The sequence below is a fragment of the Balaenoptera acutorostrata genome, chromosome 4, assembly GCF_949987535.1.
Source record: "Balaenoptera acutorostrata chromosome 4, mBalAcu1.1, whole genome shotgun sequence".
NCBI lineage: Eukaryota > Metazoa > Chordata > Mammalia > Artiodactyla > Balaenopteridae > Balaenoptera > Balaenoptera acutorostrata.
The window spans coordinates 74,876,383-74,891,706 of record NC_080067.1 but is presented as its reverse complement, the minus strand read 5'-3'; the positions used below and the strand labels follow the sequence as shown (position 1 = coordinate 74,891,706).

At 36.2% G+C, this 15,324-nt stretch overlaps 1 protein-coding gene across 4 annotated transcripts in view; it reads left to right on the top strand.

The window, feature by feature from the left end:
* Window positions 1-15,324, top strand: part of FGF12 (fibroblast growth factor 12) — a 555,783-nt gene that overhangs the window by 378,078 nt on the left and 162,381 nt on the right. For all 4 annotated transcript variants that reach the window (XM_007195196.3, XM_057545930.1, XM_007195195.2 and 1 more), the window contains one exon: window positions 4,158-4,261. In XM_007195196.3, the coding sequence (XP_007195258.1) occupies window positions 4,158-4,261 (104 nt within the window). The remainder of the gene's footprint in view (window positions 1-4,157; window positions 4,262-15,324) is intronic.

Here is a 15,324-nt window from a genome sequence, read left to right as displayed (position 1 = left end):
AATCCAGTCTAGTTAAGATCAAGGGGGAAACTTAGAACATAGCAAAAAGCTCTGTGAAGCTGCTTATGGTGAATGGAATGAGTGACAGGTGATACACTGGAAGTGTGGTTTACAGCTGGGTGCTAAAGGGCATTAAGGGTCAGAGTAAAGGCTTTGGATCTATCTTGTAGACAATGAGTATTCACTAGAGGTATCAAGCAGGGAACTGTGAGCAGGGAAGTGGCATGAGTAGATAGATGCAGGGGACTTGGAAGAATGGTGTGGCCCAGTTCCTATGAGTTAGGCCAGTGGCTTTGAGGATGGAGAGGAAGACTGGAGATTCAGGAGGAATTGTCACTGCGTAACAAAGGACTAGAGCCAGTGTGCTATGCGGAAGATAAATAATAGATAAGGGTAAGTCATTTGCCATTTTTCAAGATTTTAGGAGGCAGATGCAGACCCTCCCAAAGAGAATAGCTTTTAGCTTTTACCGCTAAAAACTCTGATTCCAAATCGTTTACTGATTTTGTTTTTAATGGACTTGCTAAATCTCCCAAAGCATACCATCTAAAAGCCATTATCACCTTACGGTTTCTATAAAACTTTCACACAGTTTTCTTGTTTTTGTCCCTGCCTAGCTTTAGTAGTTTTCTCACTTTCCTCAGATAAGAAAAGCTTAATAGTTGCTTTTTTTACCCCTGTTTTAGCTAAATGAACCAATGTTCTCAGCATTTGTCCTGGGAAATCTTTATTTAGAAAGACTTTATGTACAATTTTGGATTTCATTACTCTTTTTCATAAGAACCATCGTCGAACTTGATATTTTCCAATGGTTACATTTATTTACAATATAGAAGTACCTAACATGTTTGCACCTTACGTGTTAACTCTGCTTTCGTCAGCAATTTCTGTCAGTTAGGATTAGGGTTGGCTCAGCGTTGCACAGACTGAAATAACAAGGACTTATTTTTCTCACATAAAAGCCAGACCTACGTAATTGGAAGCTGGACTGGTGCCATTGCTCCACAAAGTCCTCCGGGACGACCCAACTCTTTCCAGCTCAGCTGCCATCACTCGCTCAGGGGGAAGCCCTTGTTTTCATGCCCTGAGATCATCCAGCCAACCTCAACCTCATCCCCCTCCAACAGCAGTAAGGCAAAGGGTAGGGAAGAGGGCAAAGGCCAGTTGTCTTTAAGGAAAGGGTCTTCAAGAGTACAGAGACCTTTCTGCCTACATTTCATTGGCCAGTACTGAGTCCATAGCCACAGTTAGCCGCAGGATATGCACAGAGATGTAGCTAAATTGTCTATTACTTTTTGAGAAGGTGAGAATGACTATTAGAGGAAATTCAACTTAAAAGGGAAGGAGGGGCTTCCCTGGTGGCGCAGTGGTTGAGAGTCCGCCTGCCAATGCAGGGGACACGGGTTCGAGCCCTGGTCTGGGAGGATCCCACATGCCGCGGAGCGGCTGGGCCCGTGAGCCACAACTGCTGAGCCTGCGCGTCTGGAGCCTGTGCTCCGCAACAAGAGAGGCCGCGATAGCGAGAGGCCTGCGCACCGTGATGAAGAGTGGCCCCCGCTTGCCACAACTGGAGAAAGCCCTCGCACAGAAACGAAGACCCAACACAGCCATAAATTAAAAAAAAAAAAAAAAAAAAAAAGGGAAGGAGGAGGAAATAGGATATTTGGGGCAGGTAACCACATTAGCGAGCCAGAAAACCTTTGGTCAGTTGCACTTCCACTTGGGTTACCTCTCTGAATCTGTTTACCCTTCTAAAAATTAGGATAATCATTCTGTCCTAAATTCTTCATAGTGTTTGTGGTTGAGGGTCAAATACAATGATGAATTTATCAACACTGAAAATTGTGTTGCACAAAGATAAAGTATTATTTTAAAGGTATTAAGCAATCTTCTGAATCAATAGATGTTAGTCAGGTGATATGTCAGTTTACATCAGACCCTTTGGTAACCTTATTTGACAAGCAGAAGAATCATATATTAATGACAAATAACTCATATAGAGAGAACACATCTCTGTTTATGAAACACTTTCAAGAACATGATAATGCATTTGATTCTTCTGTCAACTCTGTGCAGTAAGGATTATTATGCCCATTTTACAGACAGGAAAACTAAAGCAGAGAGGTTAAATGAGTGGCTCAAAGGCATGTAGCTTCTGAGTGGTGAGTTTAGAAACTACTTTGTCTACAAATCTCTCCCACTTTTTTGTAATCTGTGTTGCTGCTTTAATCTTTACATATGCCACACTTCTTGTTGCCCATTTGGTAAAGTCTAGATCTCTAAGACTAGAGTGACAAACTCTCAGTTATTTATCCCTGCTTTGTCTACATGGTGTTCTTTCCCATTCCTCCCCAGCATGAATCAAATCCTTCAATCTGCCAGTCCCTTCCTATACACATACACTACCCTGAAGAACCACTTACTTCCTGCCCTACTATAATGTTTATGATCTTCGCCTACTCAACTTCTGTCCCTTCTTTAAGTGTCAACTTGGGTCTCATCTTCTGTGTGAGACATTTCTTGAACACTTCAGAACACAGATCTTCCATTTCCCTGAACTTCTGTAACATAGAGACTATATATAGAATGCATATATTACATTTAATTATAGATATACATTATACACTGTATCAGATTATTCCATATGTCTTAGCTCTCTCTGACAGTGGTAAGAATATTGGAGGAACAAAAACTAGTACAGATTCAACTTAAAGCAGCTATTAATTCTTAAGTGTCTGCTAAGATCTAGTCTCAACTTTCATGACAGATGAGGGAAAAGGTTCAAAGAGGCAAAGAGACGGGTCTGATGTCAAATATCTAGGAATTGAATCCTGCTATACTAAACTTGTGGTCTTAGGCTTGATCCTCTACAACTACCAATTGAACATGTGACTAAAAGCCAAATACTGTGTGAGTGTGTTTAGCTTACTATCCCACGTTGAGAGAAGCCCAGAAAAATAGCATTCCTGATTAATGGTAATCCCTGGGTTAATTTATCTATATATATATCTTATATTCAAAACTGAGAAGATGACCAGAACGATGGGAATTTTATCAGTAGGAAAGATAGAAAAGAACTTCTAACTAAGTCAGGATGTTAAAGTGAACTACAGCGCTATTCTCTTATGCACGCAGTCATAAATATTTAGTTCACATTCATGTTGCCATCTATACAGCCTAGTTATATGATTGCCTTCCTCCTTTATGTAATATAAATTCTTTCGGGATAGGGACCATGTTTTATGCTTATGCTCGTTTTGTAATATTAATGTTAACTAAAATAGTGCTATATAGGAATATATAATTCATAGAAATACATTTTTGACAGAAAAATGGATTATCTTCTTATTTATCTTCTTTCTGGTGTTTGAGTACTTTCTCCAAGTAGACAAGTAGACTGTTGAATATTTTCAGTGATGGACAACCCAAATATTTAAAGACTACAAGCATGTTTTCATTTTATTTAGGATATTGAATTAAATTTATGAAGTTGATTTTTAATGGTTTGTGCATAATTATGCATATATATATATATATTTCCCAAGATATAAAATCTGTCTGTTCGAGCTTAAGCTATCTAGCAACCATTGATACATCTATTTATCTATATTTACATGTAAAAATTGAAATATGAAGAGAAGTGTTCTCCTGCCACTAGCATAGTTGAGGATGAGCCAGTGGTTTTTGTGTTCATCTTGTGTGTTTAAGACAGTGTTCAGGACCACAAGGAAAAGAAACTCTGGCATGTGTTATGAAGATCATATTTTATTATTACTTATGATTCCAAATATGTTTTCTTCTGTTGAGAATTTTTTGGTTCAAATTATTTGTTTGTTAGAAAAAATCATCTTATACTGTTTGAGTATATGTTCATTTCACAGAGCAGAGATCCTGGACTCTCAGATCCATGTGGGGCCCTTAGAGTCCTTCTAACCTAATCCCTTTATTGCAGATGAGTTTATGTGATTTACCTGAAGTCACATGGTAATTAGTCATGGTGCAGAGACAAGAAGCCAGTTCTCACTCTTAGAACTCCTCTCTCTCTCCTAATTTCAATTCATAGGTTTTAATCTTCAAAAAGAGTCATTTTTAAGAAGCAAGATGATTTATTCAAAAGTTCACTGATCCTTTCCTCTCTCTTCCTTTTTCCCCTCTAGCCCTCTTCAATCTAATCCCTGTGGGCCTGCGTGTGGTGGCCATCCAAGGGGTGAAGGCCAGCCTCTATGTGGCCATGAATGGTGAAGGCTATCTCTACAGCTCAGTAAGTACCTTGTTGTGTGTGCACGTGTGTATGTGTGTGTGTGTGCGCGCACATAAACTGGCGTGGAGAGTAATGAAGTAACCGTTATTTTAGGGAAGAAAATTACAAGTTGAAGTCAATGTATATTTTCTGACCCAGTATATCAGGATTATTATGAAGATTTTATAATTTACAATGTTAAAGATCACGCTCTGTTGAGAAGGAGCTAGCAACTCTCCATGTGATACGAATTCTCTTTTTCTGTCTTTCACTTCTAGAGGATAATCTTTTGAATTTTACCTTTCTGTTTAATTCAAGAGGTAAAACATTTTTTCCTTTCTCCTGTTCCCTCTCCTTCAAGCACAGAGGATGGTTTAGGAAGCTAAATTCTTGAATTTGTCTGGGAGTCTTCTCTGGCTTGTTGTGGAGAAAAAAACCTTTCAGAATAGACTGTGTTTTTGTTTGTATTTAATAAAACTGTGTAGTACCTAATTTGTCAGATTCCTGGGATAACTGGCCACTTTAAAGACATGTGAATTGATGGAATGAGCTTTGGATTAGGGGCTGGGATATTTGAGTTTTATTTGCATTTCAACTACAATATTCCTTTGGGAAAGTGGCCTCCTCTCTTTGACTTAATTTCCAAACCTTTAAAATGCGGGTGTTGGACCCCATGTTGTCGAACATCTCTTTTGAATCTAAAACTAACAAAATTAGGTGGCATCAGTGGCTATATTATGAGCCCTGACGTATTTTAAAGTAGTTAATGGTCCCACTGTCAAGATAATAATTTATGCATTGAGAGAATGCAGCTGCACTGAATCTTCTGTATGTATATAATTCCTGCTCTGCCCTAAGGGAATTGCCTATTTGTAGTTCATGAAGAAATATTCTTGAAAATCATGGTCACAGATTTCCACCCTTGCTTTCTATGATCTCACTAAATAAGACAAGGTTATTCAGGAAGTTCACTTATGCCCACTAGAGTCTCAATTAATTATTGAATAGCTTTTATTAAACTTTTTCCACAATCAATTAAATGAATCTCTGGTACCCTATGCTTGCTTACTAGTAGTACAGCTGTCATTCATATTAGAATTCTTAAAGTTGTCATTTTACTCTTGAACATATTCACATCTGAATATGCATTTATATATCAGATGTGTACATACACATTTTTTCAGTGGTCTACTCAAAATAATCTTTAGAGATAGATACATTTTTGGCCAAAACAATGGGCTTTCATTTTTAATGTGTCATAATTCTAACATTTCTTAATGTCCAGTTATTGTGAATCTATATTTTAAATGTGAGAATTAAAATAAGAAAAGGACAGTTAACAGATGTTGTTTTGAATAATTCCAGTTGGTTAAACTTTTTTTAAAAAAAGTTTTGAATGCAATACAAACTAAAATATTTAGGTGATCTTAGGATAGTATTGATTTAAGAATTTAATCAGTCATCAAGTAAACAGCTAAAGGTAGACTATATTTATATTTAGAAGGTTGTTATTCATTTTTATATTTATTTAAAAGGTCATAATTCTGGTTGTAATTCCACAAAAACAGTAGAGTTCAGATTTCTGAACCAGAGTCCATTTCCAAAGGTCTGGGAAGAAGAAAAACACAGATTATCTGACAACAGTATTGTAGCAGGTGGCAGCTGTGTAGGAGCCCGTGTGTGTTTTGTGTGTGTGAGTGTGTGTATGTGTATGTGAGTGTGTGTATGTGTGTGTGAGTGTGTGTATGTGTGTGTGTGTGTGTGTGTGTTAAGGGGGCGCAGGCAGGGAGGGGTCCTCGTTGTTGGGTGCAATCCCAAAGTTCCTGGGAGAGGAGCCTGGGTATTCAGCATGACATAACTGAACTTCATATGTGGCAGCATTTTTAGAGGTACATTTTTTCCATTTTTCTTTCTCAGAACTAGACTTAAGATACAGGGAGCCCATAGGAGAGGTTTTAAGAAATTCTTGACTAGAGAATTTTACTGTAGGTACTTTTCTGTAAAGGATCTAACGCCTTAGTAAAACCAATAATGACCTGTTGAGTTACCTGTTTTCAGCTTTCCTCTTCACTTAAATCAAATTTGCATCATATCAAGAATTGCAACTCTTTTCCCTGTATGGCACTGTGAGGCTACTGGAACAATTTTTCTTATTTATAAGCTTGGCCTCACTGACATTGAGCGTCAGGCTCCCTATTTTCAAAATCACTCTCTTTCTGGATAGGACTAACAGTATGAAATTCTGGTTTTTAATTTTAAGCAGGGGCATAGGCCTGAAGATTTTGTTATAGGACTAAAGGGGGCCAATATTGGGAGAGACAGACCTGAAAGAGAATTGGGTATCAAGGCTTCATCACACTTGTTTTGCTGCTTGTCTGCGTGGCATGTCTCAGCGAGAGAGCACCAGTGTGGCCAGGAACCTTGTGGGGAGTTAAAAACAGGCTGTTACAGGCTTTCGTGACGTGCTTTTGGTATATGTTAAGGCTTGAAGTTATTTGAAAAGCAGTTTCCTACTTGATGTTAAACAGTGTAGCTGAGCACACCAATAAGGCCCATACCTGGAATTTATGGCGGGGGCAGGGGGACTGGTGGTGTGTGTCTGAAGGCAAACCCTAGAGGTCCTAAAGAAGCTAACATAGAATCCAAGAGAAATTCTCAAATGGTATCATTTATCTAGTGGCATTCACCTTGTCTGTATTCATATTTAAGCTAGGAATTAATTCCCCAGTTACTTCTGATTCCCCCTCACCCCACCCCCCCCTTTACCAGGAGACAAAAGAGACAGTAGTAAAGACTGAGTGACTGTTAGGTAGCATAGAGCTAAAGTTTCTGGATCCCTTCTGAAAATATTTTAATAGGTGAGTTTAATCCATAAGCATTTAATGAAATTGTTGATGCATCCAGATTTGTTTTTAACCTTGTAGTTTGCTTTTTATTTTGCTTCTATTTTCTTCTTCTTTATTTTCTCACATTACTGAAACATTTTCCTATTCTATCTTTATTCTTCTGCTAGTTCGTAAACGTAGGTTATAATTCTAGTCTTTTAATGATTTAGACTTTTTTAACAGACATACATATGTATATAATTTGCTAAATAATAAAACATATTATTTATTTCTGTCCTTCTTCCAAACAGCTGATAGACCTTAGTATGTTTTCTTGCTTAGTAAACACCACCACCCTTCTCACCAATTGGATTATTTACACTTTAAAATTAAATATGCACAATTAGTTATTATTCTATACTAAAAGTTACATTTATCAATCTTTAAAATAATTTCTGTGCACACAGGTTTTGTTTTTGTGTGTATCAAATTCGGTCCCCCTGAGTTTACTTTTCTTCTAAACAAAATCTTCCACTGTTTTCTGTGTGTGCGTCTGTAGATGGTGAATTCCCTTCGTTCTGGTATCCGTGAAGATGCCTTCCTTTCACTTTCACTCTTGAATTACAGTTCAGATAGTTATACAGTTCTTAGTAGACCTATATTTCCCCCAGCACTTTGAAAATTATATTCTATTGGCTTCTGGCATGTACTGTTGACTGTGAGAAGTTTGCTGTCAGTTTAATATTCTCTCCTTTGTAGGTTATCTATATAGAAAATTTAAAGGACTTTTTCTCTTTATACTTTATGTTCTGCAAATTCACTATAATGTCTAGTTGTAAATCTAATTAAGTTGTCTTGTTAGAAATTCAGAATGCACTTTCAATCCAAAGAATCAGACTTCTCTAATTCTGGAAAGTTTTAACTCTTCCCATTTACATTTTATTTCTCTGTTATACTTGCCAGTCTCTTGTGCTGATAATATTTAAATCACTTTCACTAGAAACTTGCAAATTTATCTGCTCTAGAAATGATGCCATCTGTTTTGTGATTTCAGTCACTATGCTTTAAATTTTTGGATGTTTAATGGTTTCCATTCCATATCTACCTGATCTTGATTGATTTCTTCCTGTTTTTACTATCTGGCTCTTTTTACAGAAAGTTATTAACTCATTTATCTCTCTGAGCTTTCTTATAATACTTGTTATGCTTTTCCATAAAGTTAGTTTCTTTTGTAATGAATTCATGTTTCAATCGTTGATTTTGTTGGCTGTCATTTTTAGAATTAGACTGAGGTTACATTAGAATTTAGAATTAGTTCTGCATGTGTTTGTAATTTTGGTCTGTAGGCCCATTTCTCTCTTTCTTTCTTCATGATCTTCTTCTTTTGAAGTCTGCCCTCAATTTCTAGCAAATTTTTGGTTGCTGCTATCCAACCTCCAGTGGTCCTAGTTTAGAATAAGATTTTACGAGTCATTTCAAGGCTGCATCCTAGGGTAACATTGGGGTTAGGAAAGGGAGCCTGAGCAAGGGTATGGCTTGGTCTTGTTTCTCTCATTGTGAGTCTATGTCTATCATTGCATCTTGCTTAAAATACTAGCAGCATTTTTTAAAATACAGTTGATATACAATACTATGTTAGTTTCATGCAATCTACAGGGTGATTTGAAATTCACATACATTAGAAATAATCACCATGGTAAGTCTAGTAACAATTTGTCTCCATACAGTTATTACAATATTATTGAGCATAGTCCTTATGCTACATATTACATCTCTGTGTCTTATTATTTTATAATTAAAAGTTTGTACCTCTTAATCCCCTACACCCCCCCTGCCATCTGGCAACCACCGGTTTGTTCTCTGTATCTATGAGTTGGTTTTCATTTTGTTTTGATTGTTTTGTTTTTTATATTCCACAAATAAGTGAGATCATATATTGGGTTGGCCCAAAAGTTCATTCGGTTTTTCCATAACATCTTATAGAAAAACCCAGATGAACTTTTTGGTCAACCCAATAGTATTTGTCTTTCTTTGTCTGCCTTATTTCACTTAGTATAATACTGTCTAGACCCAACTATGTTGTTGGAAATTGAAAGATTTCTTTTTCTTTTAAATGTTCCATTGTATTTATATACCACATCTTTTTTATACATTCATCTGTTGATGGACACTTATGTTGTTTCCATATCTTGGCTATTATAAATAATGCTTCAGTGAACATTGGAGTGCATATATCTTTTCGAATCAGTGTTTTTGTTTCCTTTGGGTAAATACCAAGAAGTGAAATTGCTGGATCACATGTTCTATTTTTCATTTTTTAAGGAACCTCCATACTGTTTTTTTATAGTGGCTGTACCAATTTACAGTCCCACCAGCAGTGCATGAGTGTTCCCTTTTCACCACATCCTCATCAACATTTGTTATTTGTTGACTTTTTGATGATAGCTATTCTGATAGGTGAGAGGTTGATTTGATCTCATTGTGGTGTTGATTTGCATTTCTCTGATGATTAGTGATGATGAGCAAGTAGCAGCATTTTTTATTTTAGCCTTTTAAGAGTTGGAGCAGGAAAATTATACCAGTCCCTCGTGTGAGCAGGTAGCCTGGCTCTGGTCCTTTATTTTACACAGAGGGCTTTTATTCCCATTGACCTGACCAGAGTGGAACTTGGGGTCATACCACCCCCTTCAGGAGATGAAGCCCAGTAGGCCTGCAGCTGCCACTTGCTCAGTGCTTTGCATTTCCATTCTATAGGGATGATTAGCTTGCTTTGATCCTGGTTATGTCATTTACACCTTACATTGCCAAATTCAATGTCATGAAACTTTTCTTTATTTTCTTCTAGGGCTTTTATGTTTTTAGGTCTTACATTTCAGGTTTTAATCCCTTTTGAATTAAATTTTGTGTATGATATAAGCAAATACCAGTATAGATGAGGTAGGTCAAGAAAAGGAAATTCTAGTTCAATCTTCATTAAAAAAAAGTTTTTTTGATTGATGTATTGTTGACTTACAATGTTGTATTAGTTTCAGGTGTACAGCAAAGTGATTCAGCTATACATAAATATATATATGTATATATATATTATTTTCAGATTCTTATAGGCTATTATAAGATATTGAATATAGTTCCCTGTGCTATACAGTAGGTCCTGTTGTTTGTCTATTTCAGTGTTCACTTGTAAAATCAACATTTCTTATCCTATTTGCTGCTGCAGTTAAGGATGTGTCACTCCAGACTGTTACAACATAATATCAAAAGCATAATTCTTTGACATGCCTTTAGAATTCCATGCCTAAATCTGATGCTTCGGTGAGAGCAGACAATGTCGAGATTGCAATAATACTGACTTTATATTGAAAAACTGAGTCAGGAGTTATTGAGAAACATAGAAAAAGGGTCTCTGAGAAAGAAGAAAAGAGAAGGCCAATATTGAAAGTTATTGGAAGAAGACTGCTTTATACCCACAAAATGACGATAGGATATTTTTTATTTTCTCCTCTAATTTCTTTTCTTCCCCACTATCATAGATGTCCAAAATTTCTCATCACTGAGGATGAAATACAAATTTTCTCATTTTCTGCAGCCAAAAATAACTTCCACATTTTGCACTTTGGTAGGACATTTATCTGTATATTTCCTTTCTTTCTTTTGTTGGAATTATTTGTTTTCATGCCCTATCTATATAATTAGATGCAAGTTCCTTAAAGTTAGTAATCATATCTAATATAGATTAATATATACCATAACACTGAAAACTGCAATTCCTATGTAAAGATATCTGTTAAAATTTTGTTGATCAGTTGATGGATGCATTTCATGCAGTTTAATTTTGACAATAATTCATTGGCCATCTGGTCTTAATGGTTGTTGTAATAATTTTCCTGATTGTAACTTTATACACTTTCCAGTTCTGTTAACTGGCTCAACTTTGAATAGGCTATGACTATTCTATGGAAACATGGAAAATTTGCTAAAGAAATCTTATTGTGCATGCTTCTCTGTGTTGAAGCTAATGTTGTATTGTAATTTTAAGAGCTAAAGTTGTCGTGTTTTCCTTTCTGTACTAAATATTGCTTATAAAAGAAAAAAAAAGCAAAAGTTGGCTAGGATATCTTCTTGGGAAGCCACTTGGTCATTACAATTCATCTCTCACTGGAAGGGTTCTGTTCCATAATGAAAAGAAATAGCAGTTTTTTAAAACACACATATCTAGAATAGAGGTACAAAATAGTTACCCACTCTGGAATTTGAGTTTCTCCATCAACTGACTTCCTCATGGAATGTTCCAAAATTTGAGGCATATGCAGAAATATTTCTTGGGTAATGGTATCTCTGAAAAGTCTCTAATATTGAAGGAGAGCAAGAGGGAAGGAAGGAGGGAGGGAGGGAGGGAGGAAGAGAGAGAAACACCTTAGCCATTAATGCCAGATGAATCACAGAGTTTTGAAGTTACTGGTGCCTGAATAGAGGAAAGTCAAAAGCCAAATTAGAGGCTTGTTCAGCAATTAGATTGTTAAATATTCAGTTAGGGTCATTTGCATAATTTTCCTTCCATATAATTGTGGTTTTCATGAATTTTATAACATTTCTTTTTCATCTTAGGTTGATTTTTGGCTATAGCACCTAGAAAATAATTGCTTATTTTGCCTACTTTTTTTTTTCCCTCATGTATATATATTTATTAACTGAACTGGGTTGTTTTTAATCAACTAGAAAATATATATGTGGAATCCTGTTAGCCCAAGAATCTGGCTGTGTTGCTTGCAAATATGTGATGTGAATTTTTGTTGCTGTTGTTGGAATTAGGTTGCCTTTCTTTAGAAAGAATCAACAGGTCATTAGTTATACGTTCAGTAAGGACTAAATGATGGTAAGCATCCATTTTTACCTTATGATGTTTTCAGTAGTAAGTGGTGTTGGTTTTATTCCAAGAAATTATAACTTCTGGAAAATATTAATACTTTAGCTCCTGGGCTAGCCTTAATTGTAAAAATTAACTAATAAGAACCTGCTATATAAAAAATAAATAAAATAAAATATACTGAAAAAAAAATTAGCATATGTGTTTCCAGTAGCATTTTTCATTGAAAAGTAAAAATAGGATTAAGCTTCTAAGAGCAGTACTAATGAGGACCTTTGGTTGAATCATTTGAAAATGATACTACATTTTATATTTTTTATTTCTACCTTGCCATGAGGCACATTAGGCCAACATGTAGTCATATATCCAAAATTTATCAATTGTATTTCTTAGGTCATTAGTGAATCAGGCAGTATTAAGCAGTATTTTAAGAATGAAAGCTTTAGAAATAAAACTGGGTTTGAATCACAGCTCTGTAACTTACTTCCTTGTGTCATTGGGGAAATTTGTTAACCTTCTAGACTCAGTTTCCTTATATATAAATTGGAGATAATTATAAAATACCAGTTTTGTAGGATTATAGCAAGAATTAAATGAGACAATGCATGTAAAACCCTAGTACTGTGCCTAGTACACAGTCAGTGCTCCATGTCAGCCATATGTATGTAGTAGTAGTAATAGTAAAATAGTATCGTAGTAGTAGTAGTAGTAGTAGTAGTAGTAGTAGAAGATATATTAAATAAGATGCTCAGTGTATCCTAAATCAGTTCCTTACCATCAGTTCATGAAGTTCACATAGGGTAATTCTACCCAAATTTTCAGTGGTGATTCCTGGTTTGCCTAATCCAATATCTTTAGCCATCCTGGCCATGGGAGGTTGGTTGCAGAGTATCTCCCATTTAACTAGAGCCAATTAGCTTCAGGCCCAAGACTTGACTTTATCTGTTGAAGGAAAGTTGCCTTTTTTTTTTTTTAAACTGAATTTAGAGCTGAGAGGATCAAGGACTACAGCCATCTTAAAAACACAAGGAGAAATCATATCTTAGAATGATTCCAACATTCAGAGGACAGAAAGTCTCAAGGTGGAAAGATGGAGAAACCAGTTCTTGTTCACATCCTTTGACATTGTACATGAAGACATACCTGAAGCCAGCCCTACCTCTGAATTTTAAGCCTTAGGAGCCCATAATTACCCTTCTGTATGAACCAGTTTGGGCTGTATTTTTTTTTTAACCTGCTAAACTGATAAAGAAGTGAACCTGTTCTCAGAGTGTTAAGACTTTCCAAGAAAGCTAAAGCTCCATTTGTTCCATGTTCTCTATGTCATTTCTGGTGAAGAATTTCCCAGTGGCTTCCTTCTGAAGAGTTATGACTTTACTATTGCTCTCTGGGCCAGCCTGATTCCCAGAAGAGATTATCTGTTCTAATTCGTTCTGCCTTCCCTTGCCTGTTCCCCTCCAATGCCTGTTCCCCTCCAAAACCAATGTAAGAATTAGTCATTTTCATATGTAAATGTTTCTTGGGTTTGTAACAAACAAATCATCGAAAGATAGGAATCAACTTTTCTTTCCTCCTGCCCCCCAGCATGAGCCAGTTTTTCAACTTTTGGGGACTTCCTCAAAATATCTCTTTATATAACTCCCTTGGAGGGAAATACATTGCATAAAATAAGGTGTAAGCCATGATTTTCATAGACTTCAGGGAGGGGAAAAGAGAAGAAATTATGAGTGCTAAATGCAGAGGGAAAATCAGTAGGTTTTCAGGTGAGATTTGAATGAAATAGAGATGCGGTGAAGCAGAGAAACAGAAGCAATTCATTTTTATGGCCAAGTCTGCAGACAAGGTCACGCTTTGAATAGATAGCACTGAGGAAAAGAATATGAAAAAACAAAACAAAACAAAACATTGTGATAGGTGGCCAAATTAGAACAATTGTCAGAGAAGGACAGATTGCAAAGTGCTACATTTGGAGGAGATTTCAAGCCGACAGCCTCCTGCATTTATGGTGTACCTAAAGTTTGTTTCTGCACCACTGAATTTTAAAATCTAGTAGTTAAATTGGGGAAGTGGTTTAGCTACATAGAAGTGTATATGTCAAAAGTGACATATATTTCAGCTATCTCCAAAAGGAAAGAAAGACATTTATTTTGAGTCCACTGAAAACGTCAGTCTCCCATGGGGTACCTATATGTCATGGTTCATCCAGAAGAGTTCCAGTTTATGCCTGATGTCTTAGTGTAATTATTGACACTACCTGTTTGACCCTCAGAAGTGTCCTGGATTAGGGTTTGGGCAATAATTATACAGTCATGTTACACATGATCCTACATATGACTCAGTGGGTGATCTGAGGTGTCAATATATGCACAAAATCTTACTGAATAATTTGAAAATTTCCTGTTCTCATTTACTCCCCAAGACCAAATCTTAATGATAAATTTCTTAAGTTTACTTTCCTGTATCACCCAGTGATTGAGTTTGGCTGTGAGTAAAAAAGACACCCATAACAATGATTTAAAGGGATCAAAGGTTTAAGTTTTCTCACATAACCTGAAGTCTGGAGATAGATAGTTACTGGTATTGGTTCATTGACTGGCTAAACAACCCTTGGCTAAAGGGCCAAAGTTTTTACGTTTATTTGGCCTTTTCCTCGTGGTACAAGATAGCTTCTACCTCCCCAGCTAACATGTATACATTCTGGGAAGTAAAAAAGGGGCACAGAGAAAGAGATGGTGGCTTTATCAGGAAAGAACACTTTGCCAGAAGTTTCAGCAATGTCCATAGTGATGTCCAGTGATGACCATAGAACTGTGTCACATGGTCACCCCTAGGTGGAAAGAGTGTGGGGAAATGTCTCAATTTTTTTAAAAAAAAATTTGAGCTACATATATTGCCATATTCATCAAAACCAGGGTTCTGTTAATATGGAGGGGAAAATGGATATTGGGTAGACACTTGACAACTGTCCCACTTCTCCAGGCTGAGAATATAAATGTAAATAATGTAAAACTTTAGCACAAGAGAAAGTCAAAGAGACAGAGAGCAACTGAACAGATTGAAGAATAGATATGCATGTGTAGTTTCTTCATTAGGTAATGTAGAATCTTTTGAATCACTATAAATATTGGTTGAAAAATTTATTAATCTCTACTAGGAAGCTAAATATTGAACTCTAGAGACTAACGGGAAGAGATCTTACTTGTAATTTTATTCAGGTCCAAATAGGTTAGAATTTCCCTGGGATTTGGTGACAGAAGCTTTCTGCTTGTTGAGTTTTCATGATGGATTGCTGGATATTTCCTCTGAAATTTCTCTCTATAGCTAGGGCAAAGATGAATAAGCACTGCTACTTCAACTTCCATTCTTCTGTTTCACTGGATGGGTAAAAGTTCTCT